Genomic DNA, 15702 nt, shown 5'->3' with positions numbered 1-15702 from the left:
CATTTCAGATGCTCACTAAACCACACGTAACTAGTGGCTACCCTGTGAAATAGCACAGATACAGAATGTTTTATTATTGCTGGAATTCAAATTAGGTAGTGCTGCTGTAGAACTACTTTCTACAATACGGTAGCCACTAGCCACACATGACTGTTTAAAGGTAAATTAATTAAAATTAAATAACACTTTAGAATCAGTTCTTCATTCACACAAGCACCTTTCAAGTACTCAGCAGCCACACGTGGCTAGTGGCTGCCATAAGGGACAGCAGAGATACAGAACATTTCCATCATTGTGGACAGTCCTGTTGGACAGGTTGGCTTTAGAATATAAACTTCACGAGAGCATGGACTTTTGTCTGCCTCGTTCACTGCATTGTCACCAGTGCCTAAAACAAGGTCCTTCATTAATGAGCTTTCAGGAAATATTTGTTGATTTCAGTCAGAATGCCATTTGCATTTTGGTCTTCCCCGACTAGATGGTAGGTGTCTTGACGGTAGGAATTATGTTTGCTTTTTGTTATGTCTCCGGCAACTATTGATGGAAGAGCATGCACTGGATTGAATGTTCGGAACAGTTTCAACTTCCCAGCTCCTGAGGAACCAAGGCGTAGTAGGACTGGATACAAATAGAAAACCCGGCACAGGTGGAGCCGTGAGACTCTTTCCCCTTCCCCACTTCCTGTCCATTCCTCCACACACCTCGTGCCCTCCACACACCCAGATATGCCACTTAAAAAATAAAGCAACAGTAGCAACATAAGATCTACACGACCAGGTATTCCTTTGATATCTTTAGAATATTTCACGTCCTCCACTCGCCCTTGAACCATGTCTTCCCATAGTCAGATCTAAGTGTTCTGTCCCAGAGAAGGCACTAAGAGGCAGCACATGCACGAATGTAGCTGTATTCTTTGGAAATTCTTTCTCTAGAATCCTGGCCACTTCTGATTATCAATGGTATTCATCCCGCTATATTTTTCCAGAAAAAAATACCTGGCTAGGGAATTCTAAAAATCAGTACAAAAGACACATTTCACTACCACATTGGAAAAAAATATTGTGTTTGGCAAAGGGGAGAGTTTGGGATGCCATCAGTAAATACCCTCATCTTTGGTCCCAGTAACTAGAGCTGAGAAAAAAAATCTCAGCCATGAAGTCCTGTCTGCATCCTAATTCAGATGGGTTATTTATCCCCTTGGCTTGCTCCTACAGCGTTTCAGTTTTATTGGCTGAGTCAGACATCTTTCTTGTCCTTATTCCAGCATCAGTAGAATATCTCTATTCTTTCACTCTTTTTAGTTGGACAGACTGGCAGGATTTACAGTGATTTTGATAAAAACTGAGGGCAGACGCAGCACTCAATATTTTTGACACATGTGGCTCCATTGCTGTTTTGTTCTAGATCTCAAAGCTCATGTGTTTCATAAAGCTAAATAAAACACTGAGCACATGAGAATTTCAGGAACACCAGGAACTTTCATGAGATGGCATCAATGCTGGGTACTCCTTGACCAAACATACACATAAGTCTATATGTATCTAGCTATCCATCCATCCATCTATATATCTTTTTATATGGAAACCAGCCCACCATATAAAATATGAACAATGTTGATACTTCCAAAAAGCTTGACCCTTAACCACTGTTGTTGTCATAGCTTCTAATATAGAAATTAAACGATTCCTCCAGACATTAGCAGAAATCAGTGGCAGAACCAGGAAGCAAATTCTGGACTGTTAAATCCTAATCTAATCATTAATTAACTTGATCAGATCTGAGCACGTTATGAAAACTTAAAGGCAACTTTTTCCCTTTGTAGCTGTAATCCGTGCCAGGGGCCAAGGTGGTCCATATTTCTGTGTTTGCTGTTTTGGGGTCTGTGGAGGAGGCTCTATCTTAGTGCAAGCCCATACTGAAGTTCTGCTACCGTTGACTTCTAAAGTTAAGAGAAATGCTAGTGGAGACATTAAGAAATTACTTTACAAAGTGTAGAGACATCCCAAATGCTGGAACAAAGTAAATTCAGGGACATTTGGAAATTGTTAATAAAGAAATTGAGAATAAATGAGCTAACTGCGTTTGGTTTGAGCCTCTTGGCAGGACTCTCGGCTTTCAGATTAGTGTAGCGGGGGGAGGTTAGGAAGGTTGGGAAAAGGGCCTGTAAACACTTCTACTCTTTATTCTGATTCTGCTAAATCAGAAGGATGGTGGTTAAAAGTAGTTTTCTGAAGGATTAGGTATTCAGATATGCCTAAATCCTACTGAAGTTAACTACTTGATGCTAACTTGGAGCAGACTTAAATTTATCTGTATGCTAATGGTATCTTGGAATACGGTCAGTGATGACCAGGGCTCTTCTACCACGTAATCCATGTACATTGCACCCATTACACCCAAACAGAAAAGAAAGGTTTTTTTTTTTTTTCCTTATTTATATAATGCAGTAGGGCCAGCAGGTGTTCCTGTGACAAAGGTGCATTGAAATGGGAAATTTCTAGTTGTAATCCTTTCAACGGAAGTTGGAACACTTCCAAAATGAAACGTAATGTTTTAAAAATTTAGCTAATTGCATTTCTAGTTTATTCCTGGGACACATAAAAAGGATATATTGAGACATTATTAAAAATAAGACAAGATATCTGCAAACTCCTTGTCCCTATGACAGTCTACTGGAAACAAAATGTCACAAAGAACCTTGACATATTTCTCTCAGTGGCTTTTTGAAATCTTTAAAACTACATCTAGCAAGGGCTTACCTGTAGTTTTGTAACCATTTCAAGAGGCTTGCTGATAGTCACTGATCATTTACACGAGGGGCCCTGGATCTTAACAGGAGAAAAATTTATCATGGTAAACACTAGACAAGCAGGACCATCCAGGGAAATGAGTTGGAACTTATATGAGTGATGGGTGAACATTTACAAATAGATCAGGAAGGTTTAGGTTTGGCAAAAAAACAAAACAAAATAAAACACACCAAAAATCCCCCAAACACACCAAAACCACAAACAAACCCCCCAAAACAAGACAAAAATGAACAAAAAAAGCCCAAACCCTCCAAATTTGTTAAACTTATAGTTTATAACTGTGAGGTTATTAAGTCTCTGCATACAGTTTGGAATTCACTTTTGAGGAATAGAGTGGAATACTTCTGTGGTCTTCCAGGCTTGTTACATTTCCAGGATCATCTCCAAAATGTTCAGTGTCCCTGACAAATTACTCCAGCATTCTGGCAATAATGTTTTCTGCTGGACATTGAGTTAGCCACACTTAGCAATGTTGTCTGACAAGTTCTTTGAAATCACCATTGACCGTTCTGAAATCACCAGGGACGTCTTCTGAAAATGGTGCTGTGGATGGAAAAATGTCACCTGCCAAATCAGTAAACAAAGGGTGTTGTGGCCATCAAGCCATCAACCATTGCAGTCATTTGACCGCATACGCTGAGGGGACCCAGGATGGAGAAAGAAAACTGGATATGGTCCTAGATAATTAAGATGTGTATCAGAGGAATGATTTTAATGAGCTCAGACTCTTGCATCCTCCCATATATTGAAAAGTGCTAAATTCATTAACTTGAGATGTCATATGTCTGTTTTTTAATTAACAGTAATCTTTTGATGTTTCCACTACCTGTTTTTGTTGCTGTTGTTTGCAAAAACTGCTATGTATCCTGGCTCCTCCCTTACCTCTCTGGAATAGTCCCTTAGAGCTATCTGAGAGACTGACTCCCAGGCTTAAGTCCTCAGTGAGTCCGTTGAATAAAACACAATTCTCAACTTTTAGGTTGTGCATTTTTTTCAGTCGACAGCGTGCAATACAAGAGTGGCCAAATGCACCTAAGGCAACCAAAAAAAAATTATGAAATAATAATAATAAAATACAAGACTCAAGCCTGAATTGGTATTTCATTCTTTGCCACAGAGAACTCAACGGGCGGTACAAAACAAAAGGAGAGAAGTACATAAAACTTCTCACTCGAATTAAGAAATAGTAATCTTTGAAAAAGTTCTAAAAGTTGCATTAGCTAAGTGGTTTTTAGTTTCAGCCAAAAGAGACGTTCAGCCAAATATTCCCAAAGCCTTTCTTGGATTCCAGCTAACCCCTAACGTTGAACATTGGGTTCCCAAGCCCTGGAGGGGAACTTCGCTGTGGAGCTGCTGATGCAATACTTGGCATTGATCAGAACATCAGATAAGAAAGGTCACTTTGCTCCGTGGCCAGAGCAAGCTATTGGCTGTGAAGAATTAGACACTGGAGCCCTGAAGCCACAAAGCCAACGAATTTAGGGTGAGGGAGGTTAAAGAAAGAGAGACCCTCAGCACCTGAGAACATGAGACTTTTCTTCTTGGAAAAAGAAAAGAGTCCTTACACCGCAGCATGGGATCACCTTCAAGGTTATCTTGCCCCCTGCACGTGGGATTATGCACAAGTTTTACACGGAGACTAATGACCTCTCGTGGCAGTGGTTGTGTTTCCCGTCGCTTTCCTGTGTGCGCTGTTTTTAAAAGAAACATTGCACACATGAGAGCTCCAAGGTGAGGGTACCAGCGAATTAATGCCAGCTTGGAAATCCGGAGGAGACTGGTTTTCATTATATGAGTGAGAGGTCATTATTTGAAGGGTTTTTTTCCTCTCTTTTTTCTTTAAATCCACAGCCTCTTGGTCTCCAAACTTCCAGCCTGTCCATGGTCATTATTCTTTGAGTGTTTTAAAATTATGAACAGAGAGGAGACCCAGCTGGAGTCTCATAGCCCAACCAGCTCATGGAAAGCCTGTGCTTCACAGACGTCATTCATTTAGATCAACTATGTCCAACATCCCATATCAGCCTGTGTGGTTTTAATGAGACCAAGAGAAATGGTCGGAATTCTGCCTCCCCGCATCTTTTACTAAGACAAGGATCTGTTCAGCAAAATGATCGCTTCACGGGATTTACTAAGTGGTAAAGGAGCAGGAAAAAAAACCCTAACATTTCTCACGTTTCTCCATTGTTAGGGGGTGGGATTGCAAAATGAGGAATTGCAGTTTGAAACTCAATGCCTTTGTGTAGTTTGTACTGGAAAGTATGAAAACTGTAAAATTACACAAAGGTAATCGTATCTGTTTTGGTCTCCATCTCCAAAAGAAAGGCTTTGAGATAAAATGAAGGAGGCCATTTATCAGTTGGGACAGTTTTGTTCCTTTATCTGCTTTCTCATAAAAGAGAAAGACCATGATACATTTGTTTAAATTCTAAATATAAACATCCGTGAAGAATACATTCAGGATGTAAAAGTTGGACTTTTTTTTTTTAAAGTTTTATTTATAGAAGGTGACTGTGTGTTCATTAGTGGTTGGTAGAAGATTAGAGAAAAAGGGACCACCAGTTACTGGTTAATCTTTGTCGTTAGAAATCGTTCCTTCTATCTTTTGCATATCCATCTGGAAATGGGCGTAATAAGCCTACTCAGACTTTGGGAGACCTTTGGGGGCTCTGAAAAACCGGGAGGATTATTGCCTCTGACTGCACTGAATCAGGAATTAAAAGCGTTCCTATCACTCTTCCACGTTCTAATGGATTTCATTGTTTAGTTAATTGTTACTGTGGGCAGATAACTTCATATTCACAACCCTGATAAAATTTGAGGTTTCAAAGAACCCGTCCTCAGTGCACTTACAAGTAAAATCCATTTCTCAACAATTTTAATGGCTACTCAATCAATCTTTCTTGGACCATCCAGTATTCTGTAGATTACTGACACAGACAAGTTTTTAATAAAAGGTCATGGTACATTGAGAAACTTGTTATTTTGACCGTTCCCATCATAAGTGCCTAATGATTAGAATGGTACCAAAGAGCACCCATCTTTGCTGCAGGATCCAAGGATTACTGCTGGAGGGACCTGCTATCTCCCTCTCCCTGAGCTAAATAATGGAGAAGTCATGATGGCCGCTTTGCTGGCATATGGCTGTGTTTGGACCGTTTGTTGTTGCATATACTGTTTGGGAGGACAGTCAGACGGCTTTGATGTTTCTTAGAGATTGTCCAATAAATTATGTTTCAGGGTTATTTTTGGGAAATATTTCCTTTTTTTTTTTTTTTTTTATAAATTATGTTGTGTGTGTGTATGTGTGTGTGAGAAAGAGTGTGTATGCGTATGTAGGAATTAACCTATGGGGCGACATTAGAACAAAAGAGAACTTTCTATTTCCATATGACTAACTCAAGACAATGACAATGTTAACCTATGGTTAGTGTAGTTAATATTATGATAATCTTAATCTATGGTAGAGAGAAATTGCTTCATCAACCTGATCAAATATTTTGTCCCCGAGTGGGCTCCGTGTATGCTGTTTCGTAGGTTCAAGTGCATCATGGCTTGTGAAGTTCACCTTGTCTGAGTTATAAAATCCAGCTCAAAGATCTTCTCCCTGAACGAAGTCCCTAAGCTTTATTCCTCTCTCCATATTAATGAAGAAAACGATTCTTTGGTAAACTCCATCAGGGCAAGACTCTCAGTGCCAGTACAGTGCCTGGCATATACTAAGTTCTTAAAAAATAATTATTTGATGCATGAATGAAAGAATGTTGCCACATTCTTTTTTATATCCCCTTCTTGACCTTCCAACTCATTGCATGTTGTTATAATTATTCAATCTGAGTTCTTTTAGGGCAAGGATATTGTATCTTATTCACCTGGAACTCATCATAGTACCTTGTCAGTAAACTTTTGTTAAAGGAATTGAGGGAAGCTGAGTACCGTCTGCTCCTTCAGAAGAAATGATTGTCACTTCTTGAGAATTCACTGTTAGTGAAGAATGATGGGAATATCCAGTTTCCATCATATGTTGATCATCACATTGGCCAGGATAGAATTTAGACATGCTGATCTCATCAGTGTAAAATTCAGTAGCTGAGTGGCTGCATGGAGAAATATTCAATATAGAAATGATCAGATTTGGAAACATTTAAGTCAGTTTTTCTTAATTTTATTTTTTAATGATCTTTCAAAGCCATCCTTTGACAGCTGGATGATGTTGATGGTCAACCCCTGAGCAACAACTTAGAGCTTAAACGTAGCCTTCCTGGATAGTCCATGCAGCTATTGGCATTCCAGCTGTAGATACTTCCTGGGAAAGCCCTGCTGGAGATGCCATAACTGTGCTGTTGACAGGTAGGGGTGGAGCCATACCGAACTCCCAAGTGGAGATGCTCTTCATCTTCATGATTTTAAATGCAAGTTGATCTGTTGACATGCGAGGAAAAAATAAAAAAGAGTCTATAAAACGGACCCATGGCTTGAGGAGATAGTGATGCACTCAAGGACAAAAGGAGGAATAATCACATCTTGGATGCACTCCTGGCTAGGTGTCCCCAGTCTGAGTGTGTATGAGAGCATTTCTTCCCTCGAGTGAACAACTTTGCCCACTTGGGGGTCATCTCAGTGAAACATGCCTGAGTTGCTCTTTGGCAGACAGGCACTGTGTTTAGGCAAGTCTCAGTGGTGGCATCAGTGCCCACTGCAGACAGATGATGGATGGCAGGCACCCCCCGTCCCCCTGCGCCTCTCCTTTCCGCAACATTAGTCCTGGTGTGTGGATCAAAAAGAAGAAACCATTTGACCAAGAGCTCGCCAAAGGAAAACCAATTTTGTTTCACAGATTTTCTGTGTGAACAGTTTCACACAATATTTAAGTTGTGTTTAAATCTTCTCTCTCCCTCTTCTACTGTCTATTCAGCATTTCTGCAAATTAATTTCTCCCTGAACTGATCACAATTGCCAGCTATTGAACAAATGCTCTACTTTTTGACTTTTCTGTGAGAATTTAGACAAGGTAAGCAATTTCATTGCATGTTTTTTCCCCTTGAAAATACTCGACTTTTTGGTTTCATGTTGTGCACTCTTGGATGTCAAACTTCTTAAAGACTTTCTGAACAAATGTCAATATAAGACATCATGAACCTCAAGGGGAAATGCATTTTATTTACTGCTAACCTTATTCTGGGATCTTGACAGGAACTGCATAGGGCTGCCTCGAGTTCATGTTCCAAGGCAGCTAACAGTCTTATTGGTTTACGGGAGGGTCATTACATAGCTGACACAGGGTGAGCGCAAGCATAAGAACAACTACATTTAAAATCTTCATTGCCTAAAACCTTTTTACTTGCTAAAGATGAAGTCTGCCATTCATCTATCAGGACTTGCTTTCTGCCATATTGATTTCTCAGATCTTAAGGTTTGGGTAATGAGATATTTGGTATTTCCCCTTTTCTAACTGACTGATAAATTTTCCCTTTAGACCAACTTGCTATATTCTCCTTCCAAATGTTAAGGTTTTAAGACTTAAAAAAAATTTATAAAGACCAATGGACAGCATAATTTTGAAAATTTCTCCAATGTTTATAACCAGTGCCAGGGGAAGTATATTCAGGTCTACAGTTACTCATCTATAATTCTGAAATCTAGAAAGCTCTAAAAAAAATCAAAGGTTTTTTTCACTAGGTTTGGCACAGATTAATTTGGTGACAAAACCTGACCCAAACAGATGCAAGGCTATTTATAGCCTATAATAATATTATGCAGTGTGACTGTTCATATCTACTGCTGTAGAAAAATTAACAGGCTTGATTAAGGGTGCTGTCCCAGACTCTACTAGGGATGTTGCAGAATATACCACAGATAACTTCCTAAAATGTGAAAAATTATAAATTCCAAAATATGCCTGGCTTCAAGGTAAGCTTAGGGAATTGAAGACCTGAACTAAACTGGGAGGGTAATGATTTTTTCACTTACCTGCTAATTTTCAGCCACAGACAATGAGCTAAAGGAAATGAAAAAACGATGGACGCAACCTTAAAGAGACAAGAGCTGCAGTGACTACACTTGGTCTCCACCTCAACATGAGGCAAGTTTTTCTCACTCGTTGAATGTCCCCATCTGAACACCATGCTCTTCTGGCCAGGATATTAAAGGAGGCTTAACCCAATTACCAACATATTGCTTTATTTCTTGGTGGTAGTAAATTAAGGCTTTCTAGAGTCATACAGCACGCAGTGATTTGAACATTGGAATTTAAAACAAAAAAACAAAAAAACAAAAAACAATGAGCATTCAATTTAGCAGAGTCAGGAAGGAAGCAATGTTTAAAAACAGATAAATTTCCTAGTGAGGCTTTTTTGCTTGGTCTCTCAAAATCTGCTGAGCTGTTTCCCCTAGTAACCTCTGTCACAGGTTCACACGACAAGGGGAAGCAGAAAGGATGAAGAGAAGACCGGGGGAAAGGGAGAAACTGGGAAAGACAGTGTGTGCTGGGCAACAGTGTGCAAGTCAGCTTCGTCTCATGTTTGGAAGACAGTTTAGATGATGTGGTCAGGGACTGGTGATACAGACAGATATTTGGAATAGGACCCCCACCCCACTTCTCTGGTTCCCAGAGCCATTTTGGATCTCTGCCTTCATTCTAGGAGTGTTAAACCAGTTCACTTGGAAGGTCCCAGGGCCAAGGGTTAGGGATAATCCTTTCTGAGTTTCAAATTCCGAGCTGTTAGACAGGATCACAAGTCACAGAGCAAGGGAGTGCTACCTTCAACCCCTTTCATGGTTCTAAACTGTATGACCAGGCACCCTCCCCAGCCAAACAACTCCTTTTCCCTCATGACACACGGTCTTGACTGCGCCTCTCGATTGCTGATGGAGTTGACTGGAGAGGAGGCATATTTCATGTGATACCACTTCATCCTATCTTCTCCTTCCCAGCATAAGATAAAGGCACGCAAGGCGCCAACAGCGGGAGGGCAGTTGTTAAGTGATGCGTAGGCTTGATCTGGAACCAATTCCACGTGCTAGGCTTGGAGAAACAGAGGTTCTGGGTGTGGATGGATCCTTTGAGACAGAAATGGATGAACTGTTTGAACAGTGATGAAGGACGGGTGTTGCCAGAGAATAATTTAAGAGAGGTCACAGGCTTATTAACAAAAGGCAATTAAATTTCATGAACGCGAGCAATAGAGTTTCTTCTGGCATCCTGACTTTACATGCATGAGGCTAGCAAATGGATTTCTATCCAAACAGGGCCATTTAAAACTCATCCTTGGCAGTGATATTGATGTTCTATTCCCAGGGCCTGGACCAGCGCCTAAGTCTTATCAATGTGTTCCCACTTCCGTTCATGTGGCACTTTTGAGGGAACAATATTTAAACTACCTGGAAGTCTGCTCTGCATCTTTGACAGAGGACACGCAGTCACACAAGGTGGCAAGCCACACAAGGCAACACTGACGACTTAACCCCAACAGGCTTCATGTGATGAAGTTTGGACTCACAGAGAAATAAATAGGTGAGAAAAGTAGAAATGTGATCTGAATGACAAAGAACCGAGGCATCTGTTCCTGCCAGCTGCAGGGCAGATGTGCTCATGTGCCACGTGTGCGGTGAGAGGGATTAAGAAAGCCCTAGAGGACATGTGTTCCCTTGGGCCTCACTTGCTAATTAAAAACTGTAAGGGTCTTTCCTTCTATTTGAAAAAAACAAAAACCAAAAACCAAAAAACAAAACTCCAAAAGATAACTTTGACTGAGGGATGTGGGTTTTGCTGTGATTGGGAATTCTATTGCCTCCGCACGATGATGTGGGCTGGGGTGATGCCGACAGCATTTGTATATTAAAACCATCCATCTAGTGGGGGCAGGAGAAGAGACTCACCCACCAAAACAAACTCAGATTGGAGTGAAGGACACACAGGACACTGGTGTTGGCACTTCTGAAAGAATCCGCAGAATCAATAGCCTCTGAAGAGGATGCCTCCTGTGCTCTATGCCAAAAAGTCTCTCTTTATTGACATCTCTGTTCCCTCAGCTCTGAAATGGGCATGAAGCTAATCCTCGATTAGATCAGACGATGGCCTCCGATTCAGTGCTGGAAGCAGAAGCCCAGAGAGGTCAAGTGCTTTGCCCAAAGTCACACAGCTAGTAAGTGGCAGAGCTGGAGGAGGGGAGATGCAGGTCTCTTCCTCCACCATGCTGCCTGCCACAAGTGATTCTTTAAAAAAGGCTTGGAAGTGCTTTGTGAATACCAGGTGGCTGTGACATTTATTTAACAAGAATTTGCTTGGGTGTGGGGCTGAAGTGTGGATTAGGCCAATCAGGTAGTTTAAAGAGAAGGCGGTCTGGAGAGCATTATCATTCTGATGCCTTGCTGCTGTTGGAGACGGAGGGGTGCGCTGCGAGGGGTCAGGGTGCAGAACCCTGGGGAAGGAGGAGAGAGACAGAGAGAAAAAGGGGCGTTTCTAAAGATGCTGCAGTAAGCTTTCTGAGGTACACCTTTTTGAGAAGAGAAACTGCCTACAATGACCTGACCCCCAAAACCGTTTACTGTAACAGAAATGTGTCCTCCCACCCCCACCTTGACCTCTGCTGCCCATGAGAAATTAGGGGGAGAAAAAAAAAAAAAAGCAGATTCTTAAGAACCTTCCTGGGGTAGAGAGCTGTTATGAGTGGGTGTCGGTGCTTACATATGCTGCTTTAAAAAAAAACAAAACAAAAAAACCATTTTGTTCTGTTCAGGTTCGTAGGGAAACAGCGGCGGCCGGAGGAAGCTGTCCGTTCAGAAGAAGGCAGGGTTGGTGTGCTCGATGACGCAGCGCTTGCAGTGGCGTTTCACAAACCGCAGGGCCTCCACGGACACCTCGCAGTCCTGGACGTTCAGCATCTGCAGATCGAAGCAGTTGGCCGCCACGATCTGCAAGCCCTGGCCGGTGATGCTCTCGCACGACTTGAGGCTGAGTCGCTTGAGATTGAAGCAATTCAGGGCCAGGCACTCCAGGCCGGTGTCGGAGACCAGAGGGCATTTGCCGATGTCCAGGGACTTGAGTTTCGTGCAGTTCTTGGCGAGGTACTCCACGCCGTGGTCCGTGATGCCCTCGCAGCCCCTCGCGTTGAGGTAGCGCAGCTTGCTGCAGTACTTGGCCACGTAGCGGATGCCCACGTCGGTGACGCGGCCGCAGTGCGCGATGCTGAGGTACCGCAGGCGGGACTCCAGCTTGGCGATCTCGCGCAGGCCGAAGTCGCTGACGAAGCGGCAGTCGCTGACGCTCAGCTCCTTGATGGAGGTGCAGTAGATCATCAGGTAGCGCAGGCCCTCGTCGGTGAGGCGGACGCAGCGGCGCAGGTACAGGTGGGTGAGCTGCGTGCAGTGAGCCGCGATGGTGTGCAGGCCTTCGTCCTCCAGCACGAAGCAGTCCGTCATGTCCAGGTAGCGGATGGAAATCTGTTTGCCATGCAAGGGGGACAGTTTAATGGAGGCCTCCCGGGTCAAGCTGATGCAGGTCACTTTGGAGCACCCTGCATAAAGAGACAGAACACACGCTCAGAGCGACCTCCGAGGATGGGGGTGGGGATGGTGGGGCTCGCCTTTACGGATTCCTACCCCTCTCCGGGTTCGGGTCCCCATGTTACCCCTTCCCTTCTCGGCCCCTACAATAGAGAAAGCAAGGTTGAGGTTTTTGCGTTCATCATTTAACTGCTTTGGGTTTAGGAGGCTTGGGGGCTTTAGAATCAGAAAGACAATGGTTCCAAGTCCAGATCCATCACTAGCTGCCTGACACTGGGCACATCAATCGTTCTGAGTACTTCCTTTGTCTGAAAATAAGGGTGATCACCTTCCCTGAAAGGCAGCTGTGAAGGGAGAAATGAGACAATGTGTGTAAATATCCTGCCTTGGCCCTGGAAAGTTCCAGAAGCTCAGTAAAAGCCAGCTCTTACCCTACAATGGTCTGGTAGCTCTGTGGTCCAAAGCAGTGAGATATGAGATAGAAGGCTTGGCCATGACCTGGGTTTGGCAGAAAGAGCACTGGCTTGGCAGTCCCAAGCCGGTGGTTCAGCTCCACTTTTTATGACCTCAGGCTGAAGGCTTAAATTTTCTAGTGTCAAGCCTTTCCTCTGAAATGGGAACGAGCAGCTGTCATGCCTGCGCTCTGGAGGTATAACAGGATGCAAGGAGATAATGGATACCGACGTACTTTGAAAAGGATCAGAAATATATGTAGTTATTAGTCCAACAAGGTGACCATTTAGGGATTCATTTCAACCCTCTTTGGTCAAGGAGGAACAACTGTGTCATCGGGATTATTCCTCTAGCCTCTCCACCAGTTTCCCTGCCCTGCACTCTATTCTCCTCTCAGCTGCCAGAGAGATGCTGGAAAACAGAACTCCAGTTATGCTCAAAGCCTTCAGATGGCACCCATCTCACTCCATGCGTAACATCTAAAGTCTAACCCTCTAAGGACCTGCAGCCCTGTGACCTCTGATCTTCTCTCTTACCCCTCTTCCAACCCCACTGACCTCCCAGACAACTCAGGTGCCCTCCTGCCTCAGCGTCTGGGCACTGGACAGGGCTTCCCTGGATAGTGCCATGAGCCACCCCTACCTTCTGAGGTCTCTGAGCAAACATGCCTTTATTGGACAATTCTTCCCTAATCACCCTGTATAAATTAGTACCGCTGCCAGACTCCTGTTTATTTTCAGCACACTTTATCAGCCTGTGGCATTATCCATTTATGTATTCACTTATGGATTTGCTGTCCTCACTCTGGAACGTAAGCTTTCTAGAAGAGGGATGCCTCTCTGTTCATTGCTGAATCCCCTCTACTGGGTTCACAGCTGGTGCTAAGTACCTGTTGAATGAATGAATGAATGAATTACAGAGTGCACAGTGTTTTATAGGAAGACGCGGTGGAATAACCCAACGTCCAACATGGACATGTCCTCAGGACGTGGGCTGTGGGTGATGTACATCTCCATTGAAAAACCGACTGCCTTCTTTATAGCTTATTATAATACCTTTTATTTATGTTGTATTATGATGTTTACAAAGTGCTTTTAGAAATATTTCTTTACCTGATTCTTAAAACAATCCATTCTATGGATAAGGAAATTAATGCCCAGGAAGAGATCTTTAGATGCCTCTCTTAACATTGTTTCTAGCCCCATTTCCCGAAGAATATGTGCATACATACATTTTACATGGATATGTTTATACTATATACTATATAATTATGATACATTTTATGTGACACATGAAACCCTCACTTCATTGTATATTTCAGTTGACTATATATTACTAGTTAAAATATGCACAGGATACTTTTAGTATATGAATATAAATGAATAATATGCATAGGTAATATACATTATAAAATAAAGGTATATGTATGCATATATTTCATCCTACTACATAGACTGCATATATAGTTTTCATTTTATCTCTGCTGTTCCTCGAATCCCTCTGGCAGCTCTAAATCCAGGTGCCTCACCTCCGGCGGCTCCGTGCCTCAGCTCATCACATCATAGCTAAGGCTTCGAAGCAACCACATGACAGTGCTCACGGGGACTGTCCTCCCACTCCTGGCAGGCTGCCCAGGAAACTCCTATAAAATTCAGGTCCTGGGAATAATGAGGTTCAAAAGCCATGTGCTACCAAGTCAAAGAATTTCAGGAAGGAGTAAAGCATAAACTTCGACACTGGAGAACAGAGATTTGACTTGTCAGACGCGGCCCACACTGCTCTAGTGAGCTCCGTGGCTTTGCAGAAGGCTTTGTAGCTTTGAAATAGTCCTTTGTTTTGAGTTTCTTTCTTTACACTGACTGTAATCTTGCTTTATGCTGAATTGTGTACGTTCACAGCAGAGGTTGCCCATCTGTGATGCCTGTAAAGGCACTTTGTTTTTCAAGATCATATGACCACCTCTGTTCCTAAACTCTTAGTTCCAGTTTCCTAAAAAAAAAAAATCTAGTAAAATCTGTTGTGCTCCGGGGAGGATATTGTATTTGGTCCAGGGAAATATTTGCCTGGTTTTTCAAACTGAGCCCCAAATTTAATGAAATACTAACTTAGCTCAGTTTTAGTAAAGACACAATTTTGATAGGCTTGTATTATTTTAGATCAGTAATTTTTAACGTCAGCTTTAGCCTTAATTCTTGCAGATTTGCTACGTTTGGATTGGAAAAAAAAAAAACAAAAACTGCTCCATGGCTCAGCAGGTAATCTCTATGACTAGGGCATGCATCCATACATTACAGACATGGAGAGAGCCTTAGAAACCATCCAGTGTAACCTTCATTTTTTAAAGATGAGACATCTCAGACCCAGTGAGAGTCTACGGCTTGTACAGCCAGGCTAGGGAAACCGGGTCCTGATCTAAGGCTTCAGCTTTGGCAGGGATGGTAACAAATGACTAGGACGTAGCAAGCAACTGATGAATTATATGAGAGCTTTACGGTAGATATGTCAGCATGAAATGAATATTTAGACACTGGGGAATCAGAAGTCTTGAAAGTGGTTATATCTCTATGGGGATTCTTAGAAGAGAGAAACAATTTAGATACACAAATGCAGAGCCCAGCTGGTGTAAGGTAATAACACACACAAATTCAAGAGACAAGCAAGCATGGCGGGTGAGGGGGCAGGGTGAGTTTATTGGGTGGAACACAAAGGATTTTCATGGAAACTAAGACAGGAGTGGTCCATTCGGGTCACAGCTGGGGGTCCTGCCTTGACACTCAGGGTAAGGAGTGTGGATATTACTCAACAGGGGATGGATAGTAACGGTTGAACAAATGTATGGGTTTCTTCAATTAATTCCAGGTTTGGTTCAGCTTTCACTTCATTACCACTTCCTCTTATTTTTGGGGTGATATCTCTACCTTCTCTGGGATATAAA

General features: G+C 42.5%; 1 protein-coding gene across 1 annotated transcript in view; it reads right to left on the bottom strand.

The window, feature by feature from the left end:
• Nucleotides 1-8969: 8969 nt before the first annotated feature.
• Nucleotides 8970-15702, bottom strand: part of FBXL7 (F-box and leucine rich repeat protein 7) — a 385471-nt gene continuing 378738 nt past the window's right edge. Inside the window, exon 4 of the mRNA XM_010957265.3 lies at nt 8970-12325. Within this exon, the coding sequence (XP_010955567.1) occupies nt 11589-12325 (737 nt within the window). The 3' untranslated portion in view covers nt 8970-11588. The remainder of the gene's footprint in view (nt 12326-15702) is intronic.

This window comes from Camelus bactrianus, chromosome 3 (assembly GCF_048773025.1).
Source record: "Camelus bactrianus isolate YW-2024 breed Bactrian camel chromosome 3, ASM4877302v1, whole genome shotgun sequence".
In the NCBI taxonomy this organism is placed as follows: domain Eukaryota; kingdom Metazoa; phylum Chordata; class Mammalia; order Artiodactyla; family Camelidae; genus Camelus; species Camelus bactrianus.
The sequence above is the reverse complement of the archived record's forward strand: the minus strand, read 5'-3'. Positions and strand labels throughout refer to the sequence as shown.